Genomic DNA, 12,035 nt, shown 5'->3' with positions numbered 1-12,035 from the left:
GAAATGCTCATATTTTATCATTTAGGAATTGAGTAACTAAGAGGAACGTCTTGTGTTCCCGCCGCCCCGGAAAGGTGTACAGGGGTGAGTGAGGCCATGGTGACAGGTCCTCTTTATGGGTGGATGTCATTGCGGGTCATATAACAAACCTGTCTGTCCACATTCTACAGCGGAGCACATGGCAACGGGGGAGGCGGAGCTCCATCCTGAGTCACATGACCCACATATCACCCGGCGGCTCATTATCTTGTGCGCTGTCCTTGCCATCTTCCTGGCCAGCCGATCGGGCAGGCTACTGTCCACTGCTCGCAACCCGATTGGGGGAGGGACAAAAGGGGGCGGGAATCTCTAGCCAATAGACAAGGGAGAGGCTGTCAGACCGGCCAATCATCGCTCTCTCACGCAAGGTAGGCATGTGATACGCACCGAATAGAGGAGAGGTGGGGAGGAGCTAAGTGGGCGGCTGCCCGAAGACAGAGGACACCGCGCCCCTCCAAGTCACACACAACATACGGTCACACCCACCCACGCCACGCCCATCTGTCATTTCGGACACGCCCCGCCGGTTCTCTTCATACGGAGCATGTGAATGGGAGTCCGTGAGATGGGCGGGCAACGGGCGATACCAGCATATTCCAGGGCGGGGGTGGCCGGTATCATGTACAACGTGCACACACACGGTACATATAGACAGACACTGGCAGCTTACTTTCATTTTCAGAGCACAATGTCTACACCCCCCATACTGTACATACCTCACTATACATACTACTACTCCCCCCATACTATACATACCTCCCTATACATACTACTACTCCCCCCATACTATACATACCTCCCTATACAAACTACTACTCCCCCCATACTATACATACCTCCCTATACAAACTACTACTACTCCCCCCATACTGTACATACCTCCCTATACAAACTACTACTCCCCCCATACTATACATACCTCCCTATACAAACTACTACTACTCCCCCCATACTATACATACCTCTCTATACAAACTACTACACCCCCCATACTGTACATACCTCCCTATACAAACTACTACTCCCCCCATACTATACATACCTCCCTATACATACTACTACTACTACTCCCATACCTCCCTATACATATTACTCCCCCATACTATACATACCTTCCTATACATACTACTACTCCCATACTGTACATACCTCCCTATACAAACTACTACTCCCCCCATACTATACATACCTCCCTATACAAACTACTACTACTCCCCCCATACTATACATACCTCCCTATACAAACTACTACTCCCATACTATACATACCTCCCTATACAAACTACTACTCCCATACTGTACATACCTCCCTATACATACTACTCCCCCCATACTATACATACCTCCCTATACATATTACTACTCCCCCCCATACTATACATACCTCCCTATACATACTACTACTCCGCCCATATTATACGTACATCCCCCATACTGTACATTCATGTTATGCATACCCCCCACGCACACACACACTGTGCGTACTTCTTACCCAATACTGACTAGCTCCCAGACTGTATAGAGGAAGACAATGGCAGGAGCGCCCCCTTCTGGCCCATCCCAGACATACGCCGTGTCCCATTCAACGGCCGGCAGAAAATCTAACTCACAGATCAGAGATCCCTTCCACACAACCCAATCCAACGCGTTTCTTCCATCGCCTTAATCCAGGCCGCAGGGCACTGCCAGAAAATGCATTCCAACTCTCAGCCATTGAACTGCCAGGACTCTGAATTTATTACATTGTGATCTTAGCCCTTGTCTTCATTATATCACCAGAACATGAACCAAGTCGGTATGAGAGAGGGAGGGTAGCCAGCCACACAAAGCATAGAAGGGGGGTCAGTTCTGGACTGTATGGCATTGGCCTAGCAGAGTCCTTTCACACCTCTTTCAACCTTAACGCGTTTTGGTTCTGTGTGCGTCCAAAAGCCTCTTTTAACCATAAAACAACATTGTGACATATTGCAGCTTACCGGGGTGTCGATGAGGCGACTGCATTAGTTTTCTTTTTCAGGCTTCTGTTCTTTTATGATTACCTGATGATCCTACCAGTAGCACACCTCTTGTCCCTGGGTGGTGGCTACGCTCACTACCTCTACTGTATTCATGGAGGAAGTCACGGCTGATCTGTAATACAAATAGGTCTTCCACTATTTATCTCCATCACATGGTGGGATGAGAGAAGTTTACAGTAGACAGCTCGGAGGCCATAAGTGTAGCCTGATGGAATTTAGAGATCTTGTGCTGCGGGTGCAATGCTCAGGCTCCTGCAAACGCTTCCCCCAACCTCAGGTCCATGCAGAGGCCGGAGACTGGGACAGCCGCACCAAAATCAAACCACAACACATTACGGTAGTGATTCAGGTAAGGGAGGAGAGAGAGAGATAAATATGAAACAAGGACTATAGTAGAGGTGGACTATACCTTTAATACATCCCACTGTGTGGGAGCCGGAGCAGGTCAGTCAGTCTGAATGCAGAGCCACAAAAAGAACAATTTTCTTCAGCAATTATTATAATTTAAAAGAAAATCAAACAACAATTTCACTCCATTTGGATGTAACTTTTATTCAGCTGAACAAGAGATGCAGTTTTACAGATCACCATCCACACCGTTGGGTCTGTGAACCTCCCCGATGCGCATACACCTCCCCCTCCCAACATGGAGGCAGTCAGGGAAATTCAGGCACTTTTTATTGTCAACGGTGAAGTAATCGCCATCTCTCCATTCCTGACAATATCCCTCCTCTGCGCTGTGCTTCCGCCTTCCAGGCCTGGCCGTTGTGGAATATTCAGCGGCTGCTCATATTTTAAATGTCTTATAATTTAAACAAAGTCTAGATAACGAACCGATACAAAACGAATGAGCTACATATGTACAACGAGGCATGGGATACTTTCCCCCCCGTGGGGTGTAGAAAAAGCGACGCACGCACTGGGGGATATTGGATGTGGCCGGTGGTTTTGTGTATTGTTCCTCGGTTGGCAGCGTGCTGCGACTCTTCGTCCCCTGGCAGCACAGGTTTCCCTTCTTCTCGCTTACAGGATGCCCTCCCTACACGCGGCACACCGCGGGCAACCCATCCCTGTAGCTATTTTAAGAGATTCTCTAAAATCACCTGATGTAATGTACCTGCTTCCAGCTGCTCCATCTGCTGCATCCCTGACACCTGAATGCTAATAACACTGCCGTCGTTCGCCTCCACTGGGAGGACGTGGTACTCTGTCACCGAGTTGGCCTCTTCGGCATCGTCGCTGATCACAAAGTGGATCTGTGTCTCTTGTTCCGTCGGCAGGACCTGCCAGGTGTACTCCTCCGCCTGGGCTCCGATCACCGGCTCCTGCTCCTCAAAGTTCACCTGATCGCTCTGGGAATAAAAAGGGAAGACACATCAATGGCCGAATGGGGTGGTAAGGATAGGCGGGTCATCTGCGTTTTTACCACCCCTGACCACCCACCTAAAACCTAGCATGGTAGCTGCTCGTGTTTGTACACAGGACATGGCATGCGGATGTGGCGCCGTTCCGATGACTTGAATAATCTCGTTTGCTAAGAGGCACCGCCTCCCAAATGCGCCCAGTGATGCCAATGGGACCATGCCGCAACTGCATGCCAACTGTTTGGCACTCGGTTCCGGGGGGTTATTGGAATGCAATGTTTCCACTGGGAACAAAAAAGCAAAACAGGCACTCAGGCGGTATCACCTCCTCAAGCATGTCAACCAGCCAGCAACTTCAGTCTGGAAAGCGATCCGCCGGGGATGGTATTGTAGGGGGCAGTAAAACCTGCTGCCCGTGTGAACCTTGGCAAAAGATTCTCCGCTCCATGGGAAGCTGTACTGCATTTGGCTGAGCTCTGTCTCTTCTGTAAGCCCGCCAAAGCACCTCCCCCCTTCTGCCCTTCACTTTGCGGACTAGCCACTCCCACAGCAAGCCACGGCTGAACATAAAAGGCACATTTCAGTTATTACCCTGGCTGAAATCACCCCAAAAATATTAGGATTTTTAAATGCAACACGGGTCACATAAAATATCAACAGAGTTAAAATGCAGCCTAGCAGTCTCTTCTGTGTGTGTAATATACAAAAAAATGCCCCCGCTTATAAATTAGACACAGAGCCATGTATTGGCCAGACAAAAAAAAGATATGTTCCCGTTCCTTCATGATAGCAGTGCAGTATGGGGAAAATGAGAGATGGGGTGTGATTGGCTGATGTTGGGAACAAGGCCAGGTACTCTTCAGCCAATTTTAATCAGGACCTCTGCGTCCCTCACCTGACTCTTCTCGGCAATCCTCCTCCTTTTTGCCCTCGGGATGACCGATTTGATGGGCTTTTCGTTTCTGTGAGTCTTCTGGTGCTCGCGGAGGACAAAACGTTCGCGGAACGTGGCGGGACAGAAACGGCACTTCAGCTCGGTCTCGGAATGAGAGTGCTGCTTCCGCATGTGAATGCCTGTAACATAACATGTGAATAAAAGGTTACAATAAATGTTAATAAAGGTTACAATAAATGTTAATAAAAGGTTACAATAAATGTGTATATAAATGTGTGTATATATAGATCTATCTATATATATAGATCTATCTATATATATAGATAGATATATATCCCACCCAAAACCACAGATGGTATTATCATGTTAGAAAATAGGCCCGGTCTCTATTGTGGTTTACATATACAAAGTACCCCGAAGTGTCTACCAACCTGCATAAATTCATACAGCCCCATGAGACGGAGCAGGTTTAATCACTATAAGCCTGTATTGAGTCCTGGAGTATGGAGCATGTATTCATTTACTGAATATATATTGTGTTTACCTGCAGCAGTCACATTAAGAGCATAAGGGATTATGGCTTGTTCCTTTTCCGCTTTTTAAGTAGGCCCCCTATTGCCCAGTTTGGCACAGTCTCTTCCCCATGGTCCCTGTGTGTGTTGTAGAGTAGTCACCGCTCCAAGCTCACTCCCGGGATGGACTACAATCCCAATACAAATCAGTAAACTAAACGTGAGATTGTAGTCCATCCCGGGAGCGACCATAGAACATCTGCAGATAATCTATAGGTGTATGGCCGGCTTTAACAGTTTAGTGTCACTTTAAAATTAATGGGATGCACTAAACTCAAAAGTTTCATCCTAAAAATACATTCAAACTCCTTAACTATTAACAAAAATCTATTAGCCCCCCTCCAGAAGGAAGGACAGTGTCAGAGATGATTGGAGGATTTACAGCCAAATAAGATACAATGTTGTTCAGAGTTCAGGGACCTGAAATGTATTGTTAAGATTTATCTCCTGAGTTTAGTGTCACTTTAGGAGGAGAAGGGTTATGACCAGCAACTTCACTACTTCATGACCAGACCCCCTTCAATATCGCCGGCTTTACAAAGAAACATTGGAGATGCTCTCTTAGGCCTCATTCACACTGCAGCACGTATGCGCGTGTGTACGTGCGTATTGTACCATATGCAACCTATGCAAATAAATGGCTCCATACACACAACCGCGTATAGAGCCGTATATTTGCGTAGCGTATATATGCGCAAAAACAGAATGGAACAGAGATGCGTCCGGCCAGCGTATTTCTGCGTGTTTACGCGCATATACGCGTCTATACGCGCGTACAGCACATTAAAAATTCCATTACGAGTGATGCATTCTGAGATTGCATATACGCTCGTGTATACGCATATATACGCGCATAGACGCGTATATACGCAATATACAATTTTGCTTGCGTTGTGTGTGAAATGAGGCCTTATTGTCATACTGCATAGACAGGTATATCCCCAGGTCTGGGACGGAGAGGATTCAGAGATACACTCACTCAGACTGTGCTTCCCGGTCAGGATGGTGTTACACAGAGGGCAGGTTAATTTGGGCAGCTCTTTGGTGTGTTTCCGCTGAATGTGCATCAACATGCTGGTCTTCTGTGTGAACTTGGCCTGACATATGTTACACGTGAAAGGCTTCTCCCCTGAGACCAGGAAAAAGAAGGAGAGATCAATTAAACTTAGCAAGTGCTTGACAGAACAATATATTACAGCCTCTAGCCGTTCCTATACCCTACATCGATGGCACTTAAAGTTGATGTAAACCCAATCACTAACATCTCACAGAAGCTTTACCAGGTTAATGTCATTTTAAAAGTCATCTAAAATACTTTTGATCCTGCAGCTTTCATTATAATCCCTGGTGACGCTGCCATCGAGGTACTTGTTCAGGCACTTCTTGATACAGGGTGACAACGCTATGTCCCTGTCTTCCAATTATACTCCTGCGCTGTCACTCTGTCACATGGGCTTCCATTGGAGACAAAAAACTGGCAATTTCAACATTACGCAGGCATGGTCCACTGTTGTCAACATCAGGAAGCCCACCCTGAGAGTTTAGCAGAAGAGTTTCATATCTAACAGATCATGATGTTGCTTCTCAAACATTAAAACTGTAAGAAAGCCATCCCATCCTTCACTGACCTGTGTGAATTCTCTTATGCCTGGTTAGCTTGAAGGAATCTGTCGTGGAGAAGTTGCATTGTTCGCAGCGGAATGGGCGGTCATCGTCGTGGACCTGAATGTGAAGGATCAGCTCAAGGGCCTAGGCACAAAGATACAAGTAAGTTTTCTACTTAAGGAGAACTATGAGGCGAGTGAAAATCACTCCTCATAGTTCGAGCCGATCCTGTGACAATGAATCTGTCACAGGTCGGCTCAATAGATCGGGAAGTGAGGGAACACATACCGTCACTCGCTCACTTCTCGATCTATCCCTGCAGAGAGCCGTGACTGTCACTCACAGCTCCCTGCAGGGATTCCCCCCCTCCCCTGTACGATCCTCCAGTGCTGACTGGAGGAACGGACGGGGGAGGGGGCGGGTACAGCTGGCTCTGCCTCTAGATAGGCAGAGCCAGCTGTCAATCACGCAGCTGGGTGAATCTCGACAGTAATGTCGGGATCCGTCTTGGCCGCGGCGTCTCAGTATACCGCGAGCTGTATACTGAGCTTGGGGTGATGGGAGGATGCTAGTTTGTGTCCTCCCGTTACCCCTAGGAGAACTATGGGGAAAAGCCCTGACCCCATAGTTCTCCTTTAAGACAACTTTAGAGGATTGAATATTAAGAGCAGAATGAAAAAGTAAAAATAAAAAAACCTTTTTAAATCGTGTACAATAGCCGATCAGATGATTTTATTTTTCCTCGACCGACTCTAATGCTGACTTACCCCCGAAGACTCAGTATCACAAAAAGGACACTTGAATAGGTTTTCTGGCTTGTGAAATTTTCTGTGTTTCAGGAGCTCCATGCCGGTGGTGAAAGCCTTGTCACAGTCTTTACACCGATGCAGCTTCACCTCTATGGGAAGGAATGAGAAATTCATAATATGTTCATAGAAAGGAAGCACTTTCCATCAGTTAATATGAATAACTCTAAACAACATAAAGACTGGGAGTCCTGGACCTCTCCATAGTGCTGGAGGAGTGGACTGGCCCCAAGCACCCGTATCTGGTGGAACAGCTCCCTAATAGGCAAAACTGGGAGTCCTGGAACCTCTCCATTGTGCTCGAGGAGTGGACTGGCCCCAAGCACCTGTATCTGGTGGAACAGCTCCCTAATAGGCAAAACTGGGAGTCCTGGACCTCTCCATAGTGCTGGAGGAGTGGACTGGCCCCAAGCACCAGTATCTGGTGGAACAGCTCCCTAATAGGCAAAACTGGGAGTCCTGGAACCTCTCCATTGTGCTCGAGGAGTGGACTGGCCCCAAGCACCTGTATCTGGTGGAACAGCTCCCTAATAGGCAAAACTGGGAGTCCTGGACCTCTCCATAGTGCTGGAGGAGTGGACTGGCCCCAAGCACCTGTATCTGGTGGAACAGCTCCCTAATAGGCAAAACTGGGAGTCCTGGACCTCTCCATAGTGCTGGAGGAGTGGACTGGCCCCAAGCACCCGTATCTGGTGGAACAGCTCCCTAATAGGCAAAACTGGGAGTCCTGGAACCTCTCCATTGTGCTCGAGGAGTGGACTGGCCCCAAGCACCCGTATCTGGTGGAACAGCTCCCTAATAGGCAAAACTGGGAGTCCTGGACCTCTCCATTGTGCTGGAGGAGTGGACTGGCCCCAAGCACCCTTTCCCTCATCTGGTGGAACTGCTTTATAATATGTAAAGATGGGGTCCTGGACCTCTCCATTGTGCTGGAGGAGTGGACTGGCTCCAAAGCACCCGTATCTGGTGGAACGGCTCCCTAATAGGCAAAACTGGGAGTTCTGGACCTCTCCATAGTGTTGGAGGAGTGGACTGGCCCCTAGCACCCTTATCTGGTGGAACTGCTCCCAAATAAAATCTATCTGGGTACAGATTATGAGTTTAATAGCAAAATCACTACTGTGACTCTTCCACAGGACCCCAGGGTTGTATTATTCCACAATACGCCCATGTCGATCTCTGAATACAAGAAATCAGCGAAGCCGCAACTCCTAAATGCAGCTACGAGTTGGTCCACTTCACAAGGGCAAGAATGCGACTGGTGAATACGAGGTCTGGAAAAATGGTGAATATCTGGTGAGTGATTTTTGTATTGAGATGAACTGTGAGCACTTAGCTTACCGATCTGCTGCTCAGGGCTGATTGGCTGGATCCGTCTCCCCTTCATGGCTGTCAGCCGAGGCGTGGAAGCCGCCTGGGGAATGAAGTCAGGGGCAACATCCTTTGAGGAGAGGAGAAAAAAAAAAAACCCAGAACCATTATCAGAAATATCCAATGATAAAAATGTAACCAAAGGTATAGGTAAATCTGCTTCCAGCACAAGATGGGCTATGGAGAATGAAGCCTCTCTTGCTACTGTTTCACAGATGGCCTTTCCAATAATCTGCATGTGCAGTCACCACATTGTATGTACTCAAAGTGCTTCTTCAGGGAAAAAAGCAAAAATGAATTTGTAAATTGTTTAAACATGTAAACAATACCAGCAGAGCCTGACAGCGCCCTCTTGGATGTGTTCAGTAAGTGGGCCTCATTTATCAACCTATCAGTGCCGACAGTTGCCATTTCTTGGTCAAAGCCAAACCTGCCCTCTGTAAAACTGAATTCGATTACCAACAGTTCCTAGTGCTGACACTTTGGCTTTAAAGGGAAGACATAAACCCCAAAAGATCATTTAATCAGCAGTTGTAAAAACTCAAAATAATCTTTGATTTTCGCGTTTCCTTACCAGCTGCTCTGCACTCTGTGCATCCTGATTAACAGAATCCAGTGCTAGGACTATGGGCTCCGAGGACTGTTGCTCCACTAGGGGCTGAAGGACTTGGGCCAGATCTCGCACCTCGTACACCTCGGCATGCATGGCCTCTGCGTCCACTTGCTCTCCGCTCTGCAGCACTATGGCCTGCACGATGCTGCCATCCGCCGTCTGCATGGGAATGCTGTGCAGCTCCGTCACAGCGTGCGGCTGCTCCCCCTCCTGATAGTTCAGAAACAACTGCGCCTCCCCTGCGCTTGGCATGATGTTCCAAGACACTCCGTCTTCAGTGGTGGAGATCTCCGCTTCTTGCTCATCCAACTCGTAAGCCTAAAATGAAAGGAAAAATACATTAAAGCTGAACTCTGGGCATTAAAACTTCTAGTCAAAGTGTCCTGACAAAACTTTTTTTTTCTATTAGTTCTGGATAGATTGGGGAAGGATTAGAACTTTTATTGCTTTCCTGACACCAATCCATGGCACCATACATTGAGCTGGGGGCGGAGCCATACCCATTGTATGCTGCCATGTATTGGCGTCAGGAAAGGAAAAATTACCGATAGGCAAGTATACAATTTTCCGTTTTCCTGACGCCAATCCATGGCAGCATACAATGGGTATGGCTCTGCCCCCAGCCCAATGTATGCTGCCATGTAGTGGCGTCAGGAAAGGAAAAATTACCGATAGGCAAGTATACAATTTTCCGTTTTCTGGGGCTCCTGTTATATAGATTCCCCTCACTTCCTGTCCTGCTGACAACTTTACCTGACAGGAAGTGAGGGGAACTCTACAAACAGCAATAACTGTCACAAGAATACTATTTGTACAGAGTCTAGGGAGAGTGCTACAAGAAAGACCTAAGAGTCCAAAGTGCTTTATTACTAGTGATGGTTCATAACAAGACAACATAGGTTGGACTTGATGGACTAATGTCTTTATTCAACCTCAAATACTATGTAACTATGTAACACCAACTCATTTAAGGGGCTTAAGGGTCTCCTTCCTGGGTCACCGGTTCAGGGGGGAAACTATATTCTTGCTGAAAGCAGCCTACCAGGCCCACTGCATCCTATCGCAATCAGATTGACCTATTGATACATTTGAATCTAGGGCCTCGTTTCTACATGTTCCGGACTATGACGCCATTATCTGGGGGACTAACAAGTCTTGCTTTTGTTCAAATTAATTTTCCCCAAACTATTTTATCTCTGTATATTCTAAAGACAAAAAGAAGTGAAAAACAATGTGATGCTACAAACACAAAGTAGACAAAAAATGAGTTTGCACAGCGACAACCTCCAAAAGGCTTCACCTCAAAGCTTTGCTTGCCGGATTTCAGCTCCAGCGTCTTTCGGCTCCTGTGGCTCTCCAGATGCTGCCGGTAAAGATAGCGCTCGTGAAACTCCTCAGAGCACAGACGGCACTTGATCGGGTCCTCCAGGTAGGTGTGCTGCTTGCGGATATGAACCTCTGCAAAATAATATTAAAGAGCAACTCCAGCCAAACCGCTAACCCAAAAGTGACAAAAACTGTTGTGCCTGTAGACGACCTTTTATTTTAGACTGCAGATAACAATAACAAAAGGTGCCCATTATATTCCAATAGCTTCATGCTGTTAACGTATGTGTCTGTTTTATGGTTCTGGAGCATGTGTACTGCTTAACACCCCCATGGTATAAGGCACAATTTCCCTTTTCATAGAAACCACTGCTGCCCATGCGTGTCGGTAAAAGTACTTACTTACGTCGTTCTTCCCGAACAGTACTGCGTTACAGATGAGGCAGCGCTCCTTCTGCACATTCTCAGTATGTTTCCTTAACATGTGCATCTTCAGGCTGGCGTTCTGCGTGAACCGGGCCTGGCACACATGGCAATTGTACGGCTTCTCACCTGAAGCACAAAAAAAAACAAAAAACATTGAATCACACCAGGGGAAAATCTATCTAACCTAAGTGCATAGAAGAGAACAATGTAGAGTTCTACAAAGTAACCCTTAAACTCCAAATGATGCAGAGTAATCCATTGCTGGAGGTCTCAGAACAATAGCAAACCCACATTTTTGGCAAAGTATAATGATACTTATTGTTCAACTTATTTATTAATGACATCGGGGAGGGTGTTAACAGCGATATTTCCGTGTTTGCGGATGACACCAAAATAGGGAGGGTAATAGACACGGACTTAGACACCATAACATTACAGGAGGACCTGGATAAAATAGGGGAGTGGGCATTAATGTGGCAGATGAGGTTTAATGTCGATAAATGCAAAGTAATGCACTTTGGAATTAAAAATAAACAAATGGTTTATACAATTATGGGGGTGCCGCTGGGGAAGTCAGAAATGGAGAAGGATTTGGGGGTCATTGTAGACCACAAACTGAAAGGTAGTTTGCAGTGCCAGGCTGCTGTAAACAAAGCTAGCAGGGTCTTGTCCTGTATTAAAAAGGGGATGTATTGCAGGGACAAGTCTATAATTTTGCCACTTTATAGATCATTGGTTCGACCTCATCTGGAGTACGCGGTCCAGTTCTGGTTACCAGTACTAAGAAAAGATGTCCTTGAGTTGGAAAAAGTCCAGCGAAGGGCAACCAAACTAATTAGGGGTACGAAGGACCAGAGCTACGAGACGAGGCTACTAAATTTAAACATGTTCACATTAGAGGTGAGGAGATTAAGGGGGGATATGATTTCCATGTACAAAATGTTTAATGGTGGTAGCAACATTAGCGATAAACTGTTTAAAATTAACTCCATTACAAAAA

General features: G+C 46.7%; 2 protein-coding genes across 2 annotated transcripts in view; both read right to left on the bottom strand.

The window, feature by feature from the left end:
• Positions 1-3,129: 3,129 nt before the first annotated feature.
• LOC108800144 (transcriptional repressor CTCF-like) lies at positions 3,130-8,731 on the bottom strand. Its single transcript, XM_018572092.1, has 6 exons — positions 8,641-8,731; positions 7,261-7,391; positions 6,517-6,637; positions 5,868-6,017; positions 4,317-4,495; positions 3,130-3,409 (listed from the first exon to the last, which is right to left on the bottom strand). The coding sequence occupies exons 1-6, from the start codon at positions 8,684-8,686 to the stop codon at positions 3,134-3,136; spliced, it is 903 nt and encodes a 300-aa protein (XP_018427594.1). The 5' UTR covers positions 8,687-8,731; the 3' UTR covers positions 3,130-3,133.
• A 480-nt stretch (positions 8,732-9,211) lies between these two features.
• The window catches only part of LOC108800139 (transcriptional repressor CTCFL-like), an 11,423-nt gene continuing 8,599 nt past the window's right edge, over positions 9,212-12,035 (bottom strand). Inside the window, exons 6-8 of the mRNA XM_018572085.1 lie at positions 11,012-11,161; positions 10,584-10,741; positions 9,212-9,601 (exon numbers count right to left, since the gene is read on the bottom strand). Of these exons, the coding sequence (XP_018427587.1) occupies positions 9,212-9,601; positions 10,584-10,741; positions 11,012-11,161 (698 nt within the window). The remainder of the gene's footprint in view (positions 9,602-10,583; positions 10,742-11,011; positions 11,162-12,035) is intronic.

The sequence above is a fragment of the Nanorana parkeri genome, unplaced genomic scaffold (assembly GCF_000935625.1).
Source record: "Nanorana parkeri isolate BGI_ZX_2015 unplaced genomic scaffold, ASM93562v1 scaffold1934, whole genome shotgun sequence".
In the NCBI taxonomy this organism is placed as follows: Eukaryota; Metazoa; Chordata; class Amphibia; order Anura; family Dicroglossidae; genus Nanorana; species Nanorana parkeri.
Note: the sequence above shows the minus strand (reverse complement) of the source record. Positions and strands in the feature narration are given on the sequence as shown.

Excerpts from the sequence above, each read along its gene's own strand:
- LOC108800144 (XM_018572092.1), bottom strand. The coding sequence starts at position 8,686 with ATGAAGGGGAGACGGATCCAGCCAATCAGCCCTGAGCAGCAGATCG. Across the intron at positions 6,638-7,260 it reads GTGATACTGAGTCTTCGGGG|GCCCTTGAGCTGATCCTTCA; the intron begins GTAAGTCAGCAT and ends CTTTGTGCCTAG. Across the intron at positions 4,496-5,867 it reads GACCGGGAAGCACAGTCTGA|GCATTCACATGCGGAAGCAG; the intron begins GTGAGTGTATCT and ends GTTATGTTACAG.